Source organism: Rhinolophus sinicus, chromosome X, assembly GCF_036562045.2.
Source record: "Rhinolophus sinicus isolate RSC01 chromosome X, ASM3656204v1, whole genome shotgun sequence".
NCBI lineage: Eukaryota > Metazoa > Chordata > Mammalia > Chiroptera > Rhinolophidae > Rhinolophus > Rhinolophus sinicus.
Window position 1 is genome coordinate 113923035 of NC_133768.1, and position 19162 is coordinate 113942196.

At 38.5% G+C, this 19162-nt stretch overlaps 1 protein-coding gene across 6 annotated transcripts in view; it reads right to left on the reverse strand.

The window, feature by feature from the left end:
• The window catches only part of OPHN1 (oligophrenin 1), a 304832-nt gene that overhangs the window by 44785 nt on the left and 240885 nt on the right, over positions 1-19162 (reverse strand). For all 6 annotated transcript variants that reach the window (XM_019753605.2, XM_019753604.2, XM_019753610.2 and 3 more), the window contains exon 19: positions 14893-15052. In XM_019753605.2, coding sequence (XP_019609164.2) covers positions 14893-15052 — 160 coding nt within the window. The remainder of the gene's footprint in view (positions 1-14892; positions 15053-19162) is intronic.

The following is a 19162-nucleotide window of genomic DNA, read 5'->3' on the forward strand; positions in this document are numbered from 1 at the left end:
AACATCTGGGTTGTATCCAGTTTTTAGCTATTAAGAAATAAAGCTGCTATGAACACACCTGTAGATGTTTTATTGTGGACATGTTTCATTTCTCTGGGATAAACGCCCAGGAGTGTGAACGATGGGTTCTTTAGTAAATGCATGTTTAGTTTAGTTTACTCTAGTTTTAAGAAACTGAAAAGATTTTCCAGAATAGCTGTAACATCTATGTTCCCACCAAAGCATATGAGAGATTCAATTTCTGTGTACCCTGGCCAGCATTCGGTGCTACCATTATTTTTTTATTTTAATTATTCTAACAGGTATATAGTGATCTTTTGTGGTCTAAATTTGCATTTCTCTAATGGCCAGTGATCTTGAACATCTTTTCTGTGCTTATTTGTCCTCCATACATCCTTTTCATGTCTTTTGCTCATTTTCTATTGGATTGTTTAATTTTCTTTTTTTTCTTTTTTTTTTTGTTGTTGTTTGTTTTTCTTAGTAATTTAAAAAAATTGTCAATTACAGTTGCCACCCTGAACGCGCCCGATCTCGTCTGTTTAATTTTCTTACTGTTGAGTTTTGAGAGTTCTTTATATATTCAAGATATAAGTCCTTTATCAGGTATGTGGTTTGAAAATATTTTCTCCAAGTTGGCAGCAAGTATTTTCATATTTTAATAGGATCATTCATAGAGCAAAAGTTTTTAATTTTGATGTCTAATTTATTGATTTATTTCTGTAATGGTTTGTGCTTCTGGTATCAGGTCTAAAAACTCTTCAATAAGACTCTTCCATGAGTCCTGAAGATTTTCTCCTATGCTATCTTCTAAAAGTTTCATAGATTTACATTTAAATGTATAATCAATTTGAGTTAATCTTTTTATACGATGTGAGGTTTGGGTCAAAGCTCACTTTTGCTGCCTGTAGATAAACACTTGCCCCAGCACAATTTGTTGAAAAGGCTATCCTTCTTCCCTTGAAATGGTTTTGTACCTTTGTCAAAAACAATTTGGCCACACTTTGTGAGACTATTTGTGGATTCACAATGGTGGCGCGTCTGACTCTAGATCAGAATGTTGTATATTCAACTCATGCAGGGGGTCACTTCACGGAAGTCAGTCGTCTACTGTATCCGATAGAATTCCGGTGACATTTATCCAGAAAGGCTATTTGTGGATTCTCTATTCTATTCCATTGATCTATGTATTTATCCACCTGCCAATCTTACACTGTCTTGATGACTGAAGCAACACAGTAAACATTAATATCAATGATGCCTCCCAGTTTATTCTGCCATTTTCAAGACTGTGTTCCTTCTTCTAGCTCTTTTGTATTTCCATATACATTTAGCATTATCTTGTCTCTACAAAAAATCTTGTGGGGATTTTGACATTAATTGCCATAAATTTAGATATCAAGTTGGAAAGAATTGAGATCTTTACTATGGCATCTTTCACTCCATAAGCACAGAATGTCTCTCATTTTACCTATATTTTCGTTGACTTCTTTCATCAGCAGTCTGTAATTTTTAGCATATAAATCCTATCAATGTTTTTTATTAGACTTACACTTAAGCATTTCACTTGATTTGAGAGACTGTAAATGGTACTGTATTTATACTTTCATTTTCCACATGTTCATTGCTAGTACATAAAAATACAATTGGTTTTTGCATGTTGGCCTTGTATCCTGTAACAATGATAAACTTTCTTATTAGTTCAAGGAGTATTTTTTTATAGGTTCCTTGGGATTTTCTATGTAGACAATCATTTCACTGACAAATAGGGCAAGTTATAATTCTTCCTTTCTGAACTGTATGTTTTATTTCCTTTCCTTACCAAATTGCCCTGGGTAGAAATTTCATTACTATGTTCAATAGCAATGGTGAGAACATTCCTGCATTATTCTCAGACTTAAAGGGAAAGCATTCAACATTTCACCCCTAAGAATGATGTTAACTATAGGGTTTTTTTGTAGATATTCTCTACCAAGTTGAGGTTGTGATCACCTATTCTTGGTTTACTGAGAGTTTTGTTTGTTTTTAGGAATGTATGTTGATTTTTTTCAAATACATTTTTCTGCATAAATTGATATGTTTATGTGATTTTGCTCCTTTACCCCGTTAATATGGTAGGTTACATTGCTTGATTTTCTTTAAATTTTTTTTTTCAATTATAGTTGATGAAACATTTATTAGTTTCAGGTATACAAAATAGTCATTAGACAGTAATATACCTTATGAAGTGACCACTCTGGTAAGTCGAGTACCCATCTGACACCATAAATAGTTATCACAAAATTATTGACTATATTCCCCATACTGTGCTTTACATCACTATGACTATTTTGCAACTACCAATTTGTACTTCTTAATTCCTTCACCTTTCTCATCCAACCCTCCAACTCTCCTCCCATCTGGTGACTATCAGTTTGTTTACTCATCCAGAAAAAAGAATGAAATCCTGACATTTGAAACAACATGGATGAACCTAGGAGGATATTACACTAAGTGGGTAAGTCAGAGAAAGACAAATACCGTATGATTTCACTTATATGTGGGATCTAAAAAATAAAATAAATATTGTTTGATTTTCAAATCAAGTAAACCACCTTGCCTTCCTGGAATAAATCCTTCTTGGTCATGGTGTATAACTTTTTTTTTTCTAAATTCTATCTGCTAACATTTTGTTAATTAATTGTGAAGGATATTTATGAGGGATATTGGTCTACAGTTTTCTTTTTCTGTACTGTCACTTTCCGATTTTGGTATTAGGGAAATACTGTCTTCAGACAATAAGTTGGGAAGAGTTTCCTCTTAGTTGGTTTTCTGGGAGAGAGTGTGTAAAATTGGTGTTAATTTTTCTTTAAACATTTGGTAGAATTCTCCAGTAAAACCATATGGGCCTAGGGATTTCTTCTTCAGCTGCTATATAATTATTAATTCAATACCCATAATAGTATTAGGGCTATTCAAATGATCTATTTCATATCGGATTAGTTTTGGTTGTTTGGTTTTTTAATGAACTGGTACATTTTATCTAAGTTATCAAATTTATGTGCATAGAATTGTTCACATTATTCCCTTATTATCTTTTTCAGGTCTTCCATTTTGTTCCTGATATTGGCAGTTTGTGTCTGCTTTTTTTTCTTTGTCGGTCTTCTAGAGGATCATTAATTTTACTGATTTTTGGATATTAGTCTATTGTAACTAACTCTTGTATTTACTTTACCCCTTGTTTTTCTCGTTTTGACTCCAGGGATTTTTGATCTTATCTTTATTATTTATATTTCCTTCTTTCTACTTGCTTTGGATATATGTGGCTCTTCTTTTTCTAAACTCCTGGAGTGGGATTTTAGATTACTGATTTCAGACTTTTCCTCTTTTCTAAGGTAAGCATTTACTCCTATGAATTTCCCTCTCAACACTGCCTAAACTGCTTTTCATAAATTTTGATATGTTGTATTTATAGTCATTCAGTTCAATGTAATTTCTGACTTCTCTTGAGATTCCTCATCTACCCATGGATTATTCAGAAATGTACTTAATATTCAAGTTCTTGGAGATTTTCATGCTGCCCTTTATTTTTTCCAGCTTTATTGAATTGTAATTGACATATAACATTGTGTAAATTTAAGGTATATAACATGTTGATTTGACACATTTATATATTGCAAAATTATTACCACTATAGCTTCGGCTGACACCTCTGTCCCATCACAAACTACCACTTCTTTTATGTGGTGAAAATATTTAAGATTTACCCTTAGTAACTTTCCACTATACAATACAGTATTATTAGCTATAATCACCATGCTGTACATTAAAGCCCCAGAACTTGTTAATCTTACACTAGGGAGTTTGTACCCCTTGACCAACATTTCCCTATTTCTCCCACCTCCCGGATCCTGGTGATCACCACTTCACTTTCTGTAACTCTGAGTTTGGCTTTTTCATATTTCACAAATAAGTGATATCATACAGTATTTGTTTTTCTCTATCTGATATATTCCATTTAGCATAATGCCCTGAAGCTTCATCTAGTTATTGCAAAACAGCAGTACTTCTTTATTTCTCAAGGTCGAATAATATTTCATTGTGTGTACGTATGCTATTATGAACTCATGATTAAAAAACAACAAAAACTGAATCTGCCTTGAAGTGATTCTACCTCAAAAAGCAATGAACACACACAATGCCCCATCTTCGTTTATCAGTAACATTCCCTTTATTCACTCATCTTTGATGGACACTTAGTTTGTTGGCATATCTTGGCTACTGTAAATAACCCTACAATGAACATGGGGTGCAGATATTTCTTAGAGATCTGGTTGTTACTTACGTTGGATAAATACCCAGAAATAGGATTGGTGGATCATATGGTAGTTCTATTTTTAATTTCCTGAGGAACTTCCATACTGTTTTTCTCAGTGGCTGCACCAATTTACACTCCCACTAACAGTGAATAAGGGATTCTTTTTCTCCATACCCTCACCAACACTTATTACTCTCGTGTTTTTTATGATATCCATGCTAACAGGTGTAAGGTAATATCTCATGGATTTGATTTGCATTTCCCTGATGACTAGTGACATTGAGCATCTTTTCATGTGTCTGTTGGCCATCTGTAGCCCCTCTTTGGAGAAATGTCTATTAAGGTCTTTTGCCCATTTTTTTAATGGGTTGTTTGGCTTTACCATTAAGTTGTGAATTCTCTATATATTTTGGATATTAATCACTTATCTGATACAAGGCTTGCAAATATTTTCTCCCACTCTTTCTACTGCTTTTTCATTTCATCATTTCTTTTGCATGCAGAAGCCTTTTAGTTTGCTGTGGTCCCACTTATTTATTTTTGCTTTTATTGCTTGTGCTTTTGATGTCAGATCCAGGAAATTATTACCAAGACCAATGTCAAGGAGTATTTTCCCTACGTTTTCTTCTAGGAATTTTATGTTTTATGTTTAAGTCTTTAGTGAATTTTAAGTTAAATTTTGTGAGTAGTGTAAGATAGGGGTATAATTTCATTCTTCTGCATGTGGTTATCCAGTTTTCTCAACACCATTTATGAAAGACACTATCCTTTCTTGGCTTCCTTGTCAAATACTAGTAGACCTTATAAGCAGAAGTTACTTCTAGGCTCTTGATTCTGTTCCATTGGCCTCTGTGTCTATTTTTATGCCAGTACCATGCAGTTTTGACTACTATAGCTTTATAGTATAGTTTGAAATCAGGTAGTATACGATGCCTCTGGTTTTGTTCTTCTTTCTCAGGATGGCTTTGCATAATCAGAGCCTTTTGTGACACTATACAAATTTTGGGATTGCTTTTTCTATTTCTGTGATAAATACCTTTGAAATTTTGACAAGGACTGTATTGAATCTATAGAGGGCTTTGGGTAATATAGATATTATTTTTTTTATGGGATGGCAGGAGGAAAGAAGCGGGAGACCGATGGTACATCTTCTCTGATATCCCAAGGGGCTGGTTTGGGTGTCCCCTTCTATGGGCTCAAGAAGATCGTCCCCTGTGCTAGATCATATGTGGCTTACCTGTCTATTTTCTTACTAGATTAAGGACACATGCAGAGCAGAGACTATTTCTTATTTATCCTTATTTTCCTAGAGCTTAGGAGGGTGTCTGGCACATAGGAGCTACTCAATAAATGTGAGTTGATAGTGAATGAATAAAGCAATTCCCAAAACACAAAGGACATCAAGAGTGAAAGAAATCCCTGAGGGTAACTACCTTTGATTGCTTAGAATTCTCCTAACGCCATGACTAAATGACATGATTCTTTGTGATTCCCTTAAATGTGACAGTAGAAACCGTCCAGATCCTTGCGAGTATAAATTCAAATTGTCAGTTGGTGGGGGACAGTGCAGTGAGGATGAAGATGAGGTCAGACGCTCCTGTTATTGTTGACAGTTGATGGTGGCTTGGACTGAGACAGTAAGGGTGGAGGGCATGAGCTGTGATTAGATTTTGGATATAGTTTGAAATTAGAGCCATTGTAATTTGCTGAGGAATTGCATTTGGGTTGTTGAGAAAGAGAGGAATCAAGGATACCTCTAGAGATTTTGGCCTGAGCAACTGGTTGCAAAGTGGTGTGTGCCATTTATGAAGAAAGAAGAGGACAAGGGTGCAGAACAAGAGTTCATTCAGAACATGGCTAGGTCTAAAGTGATGGTTAGGCATGTGACTAGACGTTTGGAGAGGTAGGAGTTATGACGCAGGCTAGACATTTTAACAATATTAATTCTTCCAATCCATGAACATTGGGTACTTTTCTTACTCAATTTCTTTCATCAAAAAGTCTTACTGTTTTCAGTGTACAGATATTTCACCTCCTCGGTTAAATGTATTTCTAGGTATTTTAATTGTTTTGGCAATAAAATTGTGAATGGAATATTTTCCTTTATTTCTTTTTCACGTTTTGTTAGTGTATAGGAACACAACTGAATTCTGTATGTTGATTTTATATCGTGCAACTTTACTGAATTTGTTGGCTAGTTCTAGCAGTTTTTTGGTCGAGTCTTTAGGATTTTCTAAATATAAGGTCACGTTATCTGCAAACTAAGACAATTTTACTTCTCCCTTTCCTACTTTAATTTCTTTTCCTTGCCTGACTGACCTGGCTAGGACTTCCAGTACTGTGTTGAATTAGAGTGGTGAGAGTGGGCACCCTTGTCTTGTTCTTTATCTTAGAGGAAAGGCTTTCAAACTTTCACCATTGAGCATGGTGTTAGTTATGTGTTTGTCATATATATCTTTTATTGTGTTGGGGTATGTTCCTTCTGTACACAATTTGTTGAGTATTTTTATCATGAAAGGATGCTGAATTTTGTCAAAAGCTCTATTGCAATGATCACATGATTTTTATCTTTCATTCTATTAATGTGATGTTTCACATTTATTGTTTCCCATATGTTGAACCACCCTTGCGTCACAAAGATAAATTCCACTTAATCATGTAGAATGATCCCTCTAATGTGCAGTTGTGCTTCAATTGTCTTTTATTTCAAGATATTTTTGGATTTATCTTTTGATTTCTTCTTTAACCTGTTGGTTATTCAATAGTATGTTGTTTAATCTCCACATATTTGTATATTTTCCAGCTTTCCTCTTGTTATTGATTTCTAGTTTCATACCACTGTGGTTGGAAAAAATACTTCCTATGATTTCAATCTTTTTAAACTTGCCAAGACTTGTTTTGTGATCTATCATGTGATCTATCCTGGGGAATATTCCATGTGCACTTGAGAAGAATGTGCATTCTGCTGCTATTGGAAGAAATGTTCTGTATAAGTCTGTTAGTTTCATTCAGTTTAAAGTATGGTTCAAATCCTCCATTTCCTTGTTGATTTTCTGTCTGGATGATATATCCATTGCTGCAAGTGGGGTACTGAAGTCCCCTACTATTAACATATTCTTCTCATTTCTCTCTTTGGATCTGCTAGTGTTTGGTTAATATATTTAAGTGTTCTGATAATTTGGTACATATACATTTATGACTGTTATGTATTCTTGATGAATTGACCCCCTTATCATATAATGACCATTTTCTTCATTCCTTATCATTCTGTTCACTTTTTGCTCAACTGATTGAATAATTTCAATTGATCTGTCTCCTAAATCATTGATTATCTCTTCTGTTTGCTCAAGTCTGCTTTTGATCCCCTCTATTAAATTCTTCAGTTTAGTCATTGTATTCTTCTGCTCCAAAATTTGTTTGTTTCTTTTTTTATGTTTTCTATGTCTTATTGAATTTCTCATTTTGATATTGTATTGTTTTCCTGATATTGTTAAATTATTTACCTATGTTCTCTTGGGCATCTGCCGAATTATTTTGAATTCTCTGTCAGGTCATTCCTGAATCTCCATTTCTTTGGAGCCAGTTAATGGAGGTTTACTGTATTCCTTTGGTGAAGACCTATTTCTGTAATTCTTCATGATCCCTGTACCCTTGTGTAGGTGTCTGCTTATTTAAAGAAGCACTCACCTCTTGCAAACTTTAGGGACTTACTTTGGCAAGGGAAGCCTTTTACCTGTGAGTGGGGTCATGTTGGGTTGTACTATGACCCTTGGTCTAGTGGTACAAGGTTCTAAGCGTGGAACCACGTGGTGGCACCAGGTCTGGGAGGGGTGGGATATCTGTTTCTCATGCTGCTGGGGTCTATATTATCATCCACAGTGTGGGCCTTTGTGAGTGGGTCCACAGAGGGGACAAGGGCTGTTGGGGTACTAAGTGGCATCTCTAAGTCTAGCAGGTAGGGATCAGGGCAGTCAGAGGTGGTAGATGGAGCTGGTTATATATACAATTTAGCTGTGGGGGCCAACTGCAGGTGCATATGCATAGGCAAGGGCCAGCTGGAGACACACACACATAGTAATGGGGACCAGGGCAGGAAGCAAGGGCTGGGGCCAACTATGAGCTCACTGGCAGCTGTAGAGGTCCTGGATTTCAGCATGATCTCGTATGGCTATACGCTCTCCCCACAAACATGTACACTTCAGTGGAGGCTGGTGATGTGGTTCAGGCTGGGGGTGTACAGGTGCTCAGCTTAAAGGGGTAACTAAAGGTAGGCATGGCTGTGCCAGCCAGCAACAGAGCAGGGCCTCATCTGGGCAAACAATAGCTGTGGGGGTCCTGGCTATTGGCCTGCTCACCTATGGTTCACACTGATCCCCCCACCCCCTGCAGTATGTGTTCTGTGGTGGAGGCCAAAGATGGGTGTTGGGCCAGTGGTGTGCAGGTGCACATCTGGGTGGGCTAGCCCCAAATGTGGGCATGGTGGTAGTGGTTAGCCTAGGAGCCCTAGGCTGGCATCTTGTACTCACACAGCTACAGAGGCCCACACTAGCTACAGGCCTGGCTCCCGGGCTCTGGAAGGGGCTGGGGAAGTCTCAGGCAGCTAGTGTCTTACATTTGTATAGCTACAGAGACTTTGGATAGCTGCCAGTGTGGTTCCTGGGCTCCATCACGGGTGAGGGGTTGGAGGGAGAGGAAAGTGATTCAGGTGGCTGGCATTAAGGAACACTAATAACTGTGGGGAGAAAGCTGGCAAGATCTACAAAGGGTCTGCAGTGGCTGTGCTGGCTGTTGGCTTCATGTATGATGAAATTTGCTGAGTTTGTCTACAGAGCAGGTCTTTGTGAACTATGACCACCTCCACTGCATGCCTGCTAATAATAGCCTCCAGTTTTCTTCCTTGTTCCTAGCGAGCCGTATACATCTCAGCTTTGCCAGTCTGGGTGGGGTGAAACAGAAGTAGGGCCTTTACACAGTTCCCTGAGAGCTGAAGAAGCCGGTCGCTTACCCTGTTCTTCCTTTTCTGGCAAGAGGGATACTTTCTAGCTGGGAAGTTCTTTTTTGGCACTGAACAATGCCCCCTTGGGGAATGGGATGATGCAGGCAAAAATGAAGTTAGTCTTCCTCCTCTTCTTGTGCAATTATTCTTTTTGTTTTGTTTTGTTTGTCATTGTTGTTGTTCCACTGTGTTGCTAAAACTTCCTAAGTGGACTGCAGAGGTCTCCCAGATCTGTTTTTTGTTTACAGATAGCTGTCCAATCATTGATCTATGTGGGTGGACTGGGAAGCTGGGTTCTCCAACGTCACCGTTTTTTCTGCCAAGCCTCATGCTGCCTTTCTGTTATTGATTTCCAGTTTGATTCCACTGTGGTCAGAGAAACCACTATGCATGATTTCAATTTTTTTTAAGTTTCTTGAGGTTTGTTTTATGATCCAGGATATGGTGTTTTGCTGTAAGTTCTATGGCCACTTGAAAATAACGTATATATTGCTGTTGTAGGGTGGAGTGTACTATAATGTCAATTAGATCCTTTTGGTTCATGGTGCTCTTCAAGCCTTTTAATAATTTCTGATTTCTGTCTAGTTTCTCTCTTAGTAGTTGAGAAAGGGATGTTAAAATCCCCAAGTATAATTATAGATTTTTTCCCATTTCTCCTTTCAGTGCTAAAAACTTTTGCTTTATGTAATTTGAAGTTTTGTTTGATACATAACATTTAGGACTGTTATGTTTTCTTGAACATTTTTAATAATTCCAATTTGATTTATCTGCATGAATCGCTTAATATAGCATTTTAGTGGTTGCTTAGGTATTACATTATGCATTCATAACTTATCGCAGGCTACTGGTGTCAATATTTCACCTCTTTGGTGAAATATACAAACCTTACCTCCCTTGATGTTCTTTATGTTCCCTCTTTTATATATAATAATACAATTGTCTTAAGTATTTCCTCCAAATATACTGAGAACCACATCAGATCATATTATAACTTTTGCTTTATCTCAATAAAGCTGGGAAAAAACTTTTGCTTTAACAATCAAACATAATTGAGAAAACTGGAGAGTAAAAAAGTCCACTGAATTTACCCATAATTTTGCTCTTTCTGTTATCCTTTCTTCCTTCCTGGTGTTCCAAGATTCTTTCTTATATTGTGTACTTATTGTTTAGAGAATTTCCTTTAGCTATTCTGTTAGGATAGGTTGCTTGTAATAAATTCTCTTAGTCTTCTGTTGTTGGATTGCATAATGTCCGTTATTCTTAAAGTTCAGTTTCTTTCCCATATATTCTTGAGCCCATCCAATGGACTTTAAATTTCACTTATTGCATTTCACAGTTCTATAATTTTAATTGGTTCTTCTTTATATCTTCTATTTCTTTGCTGAGTCTTTGTATTTCTTTCCAGAAACTTTTTATTACTTTGCTGAGATTGTCTATATTTTCATTTGTTTCAAATTCCTAATTGCTTGTTAAAACATTTTTATGATGGCTACTTTAAAAGTTGTCAGACAATTAACATCTGTGTCATCATGGTATTGATTCTGTTGATGGTCTTATCTTATTCATGTTAAGATCTTCCTGGTTCTTGGTGTGATAAATGATTTTCAACTGAAGCCTATACATTTGGGTGTTATGAGTAAGAGTCTTGTTCTTACGTGTATCTTCTCTTATTGCAGGTCGTCTCTGACACTGCCAATGCAGGGGAGAAGGAGCACTGCCTCATTAGTGCAGGGATGGGGTCTAAGTCCAGGTTTTCCACTTGTCCTCCAATGACATATCAAAGCGAGGGAAGGACTCCTTGTTACTACTAGGCAGGAGTAGGAACTTAGGCTCCTCCCTAGGCCTCTGCTGCTACTACTCTGGCTAGGGGGAAAGAGGTGCCTCACTACTGCTCCCCACATGGTCTCCTTTCCACTGACACGATGGTGTGGTAGCCTTATTACCAGTGAGTGGTGGTGGAAGCTCCTCTGACACTACTCGTGTTAATCGGGCATGGAAGTTCAGGAACTTCATGGGGTCTCCACTGACACCAAAGGGGGTGAGGGACATTGTCTCATCACCACCAGGTGTGGAACGAAGTCCAGTTTCCCACTTGGCCTTCTTGATACCACTACATGGGGTGGAGGGAGGGAAGCTCAGCTGCCTTCTTACAGACTGGCAAAGGCAGACATCTAGGCTCTCCGTTGAACCTTTGCTGGCAGGGGTGGGGGAGGTGCTGCAATTTTTTCTGTGGTGTTTTGCTGGAGCAGAGAGGTTATTATCTAACATTTGTTTCTCTGTTTTTATGCTGTCCATTTCCAGGTGCTTTGGCTAGAGAAAGCAGGCTTTTGTTGGAACATTCTTAGACCATACCCATTGGTGTTCTTAGGTTGTCAGCTTCCACATTACCCAATCTGGGAGATATGAGGCAAAAATAAAACCTAAGTGACTTATGGCCATGTCATTCCTCAGGTCCCAAGGTCCCTAGCCAGTCTGGTCTGACTTCTTCCCTCCAAATTTCAGAGTCTTCTTATGTTACTTTTATATATAATGTCCAGGGTTTTTAGTTATAGTCAGTAGAGGAATAATGTACACATATTAAGATCCACCAAATGCATGTGTAGTGTATATATGTACTTTTCTTCTTTGTTGGAATGACCAAAAAAAACACGTTGAAATGAAAAATGGAACTAAGGTTGACCATAGGTAAAGATAGAATTGTTTTTCATTCTACACTTTCTCTATAGTTTGAAATTTTCACTGTGTACATGTATGCTTATATTTTAAAATTTCAAAAACATTTAAAGCAGTAGATACTTTTCAGTGCTTACCCTACATGACATATCTTGGGAAACTGAAATTACTGTCCACTCTTTCCCTCCTGAAACTCTCTCCTTTCCAGAAGTCTAGGGATCCCTTATCTTCAAGTTCTCCTGTCACTGACGATTCTTTCTCAATCTGTTGTGTGGTCTCTTCTATTGGCCCTTCAAACATTGCCACTCCCTCGACTTCAATCCTTGCTCTAACATTTATTTTCTTGCTACAAGTATTCCCTAGGCGAGACTATTCACTCAGATGGTTTTAACCACCACCTCTATGCTATCGAAGGCCAACTCTACTTCTCTAACCTGTTCTCTTCTCTGACATCAGATGTCTCCTAGGCATATACAGAATCTTCATTTGTCCCAAGCTGAAGTCCTGCTCTTTACTTTCAAATCTGCTCCCCTCCAGCCTTATCTATCTCAGTAAATGGGAACTTCATCCTTCCAGATGTTCAGATATAAAACCTTGAAGTTACCCATGATTCCTCTCTTTCTCCCACATCCCGCATATAATTTGTCAGCAAATCTGTTGGCTCTACCTCCAAAATACATTTAGAACCTGACCACTTGTTACCATTTCCACTATTTCCGTCCTCATCTAAGGTACAACCATTGCCTGACTGCATTATTGAAACAGCTGTTACAGCTAATTCGTTTCCTTGCTTCTACCCTTGTTCCCCTATAGCTATTCTTCACACAGTTGCAGAATAGTCCTGTTAAACACAAGACAAATAATGTCATTTCTCTGGTCAAAAACCCCTTTCTATCTTACTCAGATAGCAAAGTCAAAATCCCTGCAGTGGATTCTGAGGCCCTATAAGATCTCCTCAGCTTTCTTCTTTTGCTTAATCTGCTCTAAGCCAATCTGGCCTCCTTGATGTACCTGGAACATGACAGCACAGTTCTGCCTCAGGGATTTTGCATTTACCGTTTCCTCAGCCTAGAGTATTTTCCCCCCAGATATCTGAATGAATCACTCCTTTATTTCCCATGGGTCTCTGCTCAAAGGTCATCTTCTCAATGAGGCCTTCTTGGTCACTGTACTTAAAATTGCAAAACTACTTCCCAACCCTTCCTACTCCCCTTATCTGCTTTATTGTTTTCTTAATTCTCGTCACCATCTAACATACTATATATTTTATATATTTTGAATACTGTTTTTCTACTTCCTTAGAATATAACCTCCATGAGGGCTGTATCTCCAGTGCCTAAAACAATACCTGGCAAATAGTAGGTACTCCAATGCATATTTGTTGAATCAACTCAATCAATCAATCAATCAATCAATCAATCAAACAATGATATCTGGGCTTTAGACTAGGAGTCAGGAAAGTACGGCCCACAGGCCTGCTGCTTGTTTTGTGCAGAGAGCTTCGCTGAAATATTCATTTGTTTCTGTGCTGTCTATGGCTTTTTTCCCAATACAACGGTGGCGGTGAGTAGTTGTGACAGAGATCCATGACCTACAAAGCCTAACATATTTACTTTATGGCCCATTAAGAAGTCGACCAAACCCTGCTTTACATTCTCAGTCAACTACTTCCTAGACAGTGCTTGCTCTCTGGATATCTTTCAGGAATCTCAAGTCCAAACGACCCCAAACGGAGCTTTTCTGCATCTTTAAAACTTTCCCAGTCTGTACTTTTTTATATGAATGAAAGACTGGGCACATAAATTTACCCCCCCCCCAAAAAAAATCCCTATACTTCCCTGCCTCTCTTATAGTTAGATGTGACCATGAGATTAAATTCTGACCAATAGTATGTAAATGAAAGTGGTATGGGTGACTTTCAGGTCAAGACCTTAAGGCAGAGGGTTGCATCCTCCCTCCACCTCCCTTTCTTTCACCCCTCTCAATTGGTATAATGTACCAGATATTTGGTCATGCACATGAAACAGCACCTTAGGGACGGCAGAGCAACAAGAAAGAAGGAACGTGGGTTCGTGCCCCTCTCAAGTCACCACACCAGCCCTGGACCACCTCGCTGGACTATCCCACAACCAAGAAATAAAAGTCTCCTGTGTTGCAGCAACTGTGTTTATATGTAGAGTCTTAGAAGCCTAACCCACATCCCACCTAATGCATCTAGTAAGTGGCAGAGCTTGGATTCGAGCTGTGGATCCACCTGGACTTCCCCTGAGCCCCGTCCCCTTGCAGGAAAGTCTTATTGAATTATGCTCCGTTAGGATGGCACTGGCTGCTAGAAAGCTTAGAGTCAAATGCAGGACCAACTGTGGCAAGTGTACAGGACTTGTCAATACATACCTTTGTGTCTAGCCTCATTCCTGGGTTCATTTTCTGTCTCTATCCTTATTTATTCTTTTTTCACTTCACCTAATTAAAATGTACACTGCCTCGTATTTTACATACCATATAAAATATACCACCTTGAATTCTTTCAGGATGGGATGGGGTTTAAATAAACATAGGTATTGCTTTCTTTATGGTTTCCTTGTACATAACACCACTCTAAAGCTATCATTTTCCTTTGTTTAGATGGCTGTCTTCACATTACACCGTTAACGCCTTAAAACTATACATAGTAACTTTTTCTTCTTCTGTACCATCTAGCAAGGAGCCTGATAATCAAAGAGTTGCATATCAAGCAGCATTTGCTAAATGAATGAATTTCACAAGGTCAGAAATGCCACTAAATGTTGTTGTGCCACCATGGCATTTCCTTCCATTATCGACTTGAGCGAGGGAGACAGACACAACTCTAAAAGGCAGCTAGGGGAGAGTGTCTAGGGGAGACTGTTACATGTTTGAAGGAGTGATGGTGAGGACAGGAAACACATACCTTGACAAAGTGCTCAATTAGGATTTCTACCACAATGTTCTGGAATTTGATGTTCATCATGGCAGCGACAGTGTCTTCCTGAGCTCTCATCAGCGTGGGACCAAAGATCACCCCCATGTTGGAGGGGGTCATAAGATTCTCTTTGCTGTGCTCACACACACTGCCAGAAAAGAAAAAAAAATGATTAATACGATTTTCTCCAAGACCCCCTTGTAACCAAGACTGTTAATTGATATAGGGAGTAAGAGAAGATAAAAAGTAGAAGGAGGGGCCCAAAGTAGAAAGAAAACCTTACAAAGGAAACAACTAACAAAGAATACAAGACAGTCTACAATTAGGGGCCAAAAGGGACAGCTAACTTAGTAGCACTATAGGAGTTAGAAGGCGTGGGTTGGGGGGCTATGTCAGCAAGTACTTGCAAAGGCAGATGGGAAGCAAGATGGCAATCCAGGCTGGAGGTACAGCATGTATAAAGAACAAAGTACACAGAGAAAGTGCCTACCAGTCTTACCAGTTAGGAATTTAGCCCCTTTCCTACCCCTAGTTAGAGAAGCAAAAAACTCAAAGAGCTGAAAGGGATTCTCAAACTTAGCCCTTTATCAGTGTCCTCATTTTACAGATGAAAAAACAGAGGCCCAAAGAAAGAAAGGGATTTGCCTGAAGTTACAATCAGCCTGATGAGAGCAGGGCCTATAATCCCAAATTTCCTGATCCATAGTCACTCTCCTTGCTTCAATTCCCTTTAGTGGCTTCCTTCTACTTATAGGGCAGGAGAAACTCTCATCAAAGTAGCATTAAGGCCTTCCGTAACTTAATGCCTATTTCTAATCCCAAAGCACAGTTTGGGCTCTGAAGCTGCCCTGGGTGGCTCATTAGCTGTGCAACAGTGAGTGTTAGTGACCTAACTAAATTCTCTGGGCTTCAGTTTTCCCACTTGCAAAAGTGGTATCCACCTTAGAGGGTTCTTGAATACAGCTTAATGGCTTTAGCATGGTATCCTTGAAATAATCCATTAGAAGTGTCTGCTGTTGTCATTACCTCTCCAGGAGTCTCCATGTAGGCAAGAGTGTCAATCTCTGACACTCTTGATATACTCCACTGCTTAGATTTTCCGGCTACGCTATGATGTTTCAAACCTCTGTATCTTTGCTCATGCCATTCCCTCTGCTTAGAATGTCTCCCTCCTCCGAGATCTAAATAATGTGCATTTATCCTTTGCCATTCACTTTACTCTACATCCCCTTCAGGGCTATTCCAGCCCACTGTCCTCATCTGGATTGACACCATTGTCAAACAGAATATATTGCAGTCTTCTGTGTCTTATCTGCCTCTCCTACTAGGTGGTGAACAACTTTGAAGTGTGTGCACCTTGCACACAGGAGGTATCGATTAATTATTTTTAATGGAACTGAGTGTCTCAAGTGCTCTTTCCAATAGTACTGCAGGCAGCCAAGTAAAAGGTGTACAGCGCTCTGATCAGTTTGACTGTGGGGGTGGGGAGGGGAGGAGATGGTACAGCCTGTGACAAACACTTATTTTCAAAACTCACCCAGGCTCAAGGCCCCAGAACGACTGGCACCATTAACAGACAGGCTCTTGTCATTTAGTGGGTAATTGACAGGGATAGAATCTTTAGCCAAATCCTAATGAAGTCTATTAAGCCCATGACAAAGGCTGGGTGCCATTCAGATGATAATGAATAACCATTCACTGGCCTTTGGTATTGCTGGGCTGCGGATGGGTCCCTTCAAACAGTTTAAATACTTCTGCAATGAACCCTATTCTTTAGTGACAGAATTTTTTAAATGTTAAATTGTAAAAGCAACTCCATGCTGCCACCAAGCGATCCCCAATGGCTAAACAACTAGGAACAACAGCTTTTAAGAGCTTTGAAAGGAACTGATTTTGGTTGAATGTGCTAGATACAACTCCAAAAGGCAGACTGGTGTATTTTATCTCTGACGCCTACATTTACAGAGGGTAAAGCAACTTAGTTTTGCTCAGTTTGTGACTACATGGCAATCTAGGGACTCAAACCCGAGCTGTGGGGCTCCAGGTCTTCCAGTCTTTCCATTGGACCCCACTGCCTGCTTGTCTTGTTTATCTCAAGAAATTAAAGTCGCTGTGCGGGCCCCTTTAAGCTAAAGCCGCCTTCTGTTTCTCTAGGGAGGTTCCTTGTATCCCATTTAGGACATTCTTTTCCTTGTTGGCATTATGAGATTTGGACGGTAACTCATTCTTTGGGAAGATGTCTTTGCATTTGACATGTCTTTTATTATACATTTTGAAAATCATTAAGAGGCATAAGTCACACCCCAAATTGTGATTAATAAGATGACTGAAACCCCCCAAAAAAGGGAAGAATGATTAGAGAATTAAATACGAGTTTGTGTTGTGAATTGACAGCAAAGAAATCTTAAATTCTCTAGACCACATAGATTAGAAGAAATAGGAACAATTTCTTGAACATCAAAATTTAAAACAAATGAATGGGTATCAGAGGGAGGTTGTAAAAAGCCTCCAGTTTGGGAAAAAGAAATTTTGATTAAATGGTTTAGACCAGAGGTCATAAATTAAAATACCTATAGATAGAAATACCTTATGACCCAGCAATACCACTTGTGAGTCTATATGCAAAGGGAATGAAATCAGGCTCTCAAAGAGATATCAGTACACCCATGTTCATTGCAGCATTACTCACAATGGCTGAGATGTGGAAACAACCTAAGTGTCCATAGATGGACAAACAGATAAATATATACACACAATGACATATTAATCGGCCTCAAAAAAGAAGAAAATCCTGCCATTTTCAACAACAGGGATGAAACTGGAGGACATTATGCTAAATGAAACCAGCCAGACACAAAAAGACAAATACTGCAAGATTTTACTCATATGTAGAATCCAGAAGAGTCACACTCTTAGAGGCAGAGAATGGAGTGGTGGTTGCCGGGGGCAGAGGGGGAGGAAGGACCTGAGGAGATGTTGGTCAAGAGGTACAAAGTTGTAGTTATGTATAAGTTGAGTAAGTTCTGGAGATCTAATGTAGAGTAATGTTAATATAGTTAACAATCCTGCATTGTACACTTGAAATTTGCTAAGAGGATAGACCTGAAGTGTCTTCATCACACAAAAAAAAGAAGGAAAGAAAGTTGTATCTATGTGAGGTGACAGAGGTATTACTTAGCTTCATTGAGGCAATTATTTCACAGTGTATATGTATACCAAACATCAAGTCGTATACCTTAAATATATACAATTTTGATTTGTCAAGTATACCTCAATACACATAGAAACAATACAAACTAAATAAATTCATTAAAACTGGTTCCATCACTAATATGCTGTGTGACTCTGGGCCCATCTTTTTTCCATCCCTAGGTATATGTACCTCATCTGTAAAATGAAAAGGTTTTTAGGTAATCTAAAGGGACTTCCAGCTCTGCCATTCAATGAACTAAGAAAGTCCTTCTCTTGAATATAATGGGGAAGAAACAGAGCCACACATTATGTGTCTACTTTTGGAAGAACACAGAACCACCTATTAAGTGTGCTTGTCCTCCTCACTCTACACACCAAAAAACACCAGAAAAACAAACAAACCATAAAACATTCCAAAGCAAACACACACATACACACACAGACACACACACACACACACACACAAAAACAAAAACAAAAAAAAACTGGAATCAGAGCAAGCCTCTTGATCCAACTATGGGAAACTTTAAAAGACAAATGAGCTGTTTTCCTTAACAAATAAATCATAAGAAAAAATAAAGAGATGAAGGGGAAACCAACAGATTAGGAGCACGGTGAAAACATAGAGGCCCTATCCTATATTGTATCAAGCCTTGGCCTCTGTGTTGTTTATTAGCCCTCCAAGTGATTCTGACACACACGAAAGTTTGAAAGCTACTGCTATAGATCAGCGGTCACCAAACAATGACTCTTAAGCCAAATGTACCCTGCCACTTGTTTTTGTAAATATTTACTGGAGCACAACTACCTCCATCATTCACATATTACCAATGGCTGCTTTGTACTACAAAGGAAGAACTGAGTAGTAATGACAGTGACACAGTCCATATAGCTCACAACACCTAAAATATGTACTATCTAACCATTTATGTTTTGCTGACCTCTGCTAGAGAATAAAGAGGCTTAAAAAACATTTCAACTGATTGCTATGTGTAGATGTTATTTGGATCCTGATTCAAAGAAAAAACATATGACACATTTGAGACTACTGGAAATTTGAGCACAG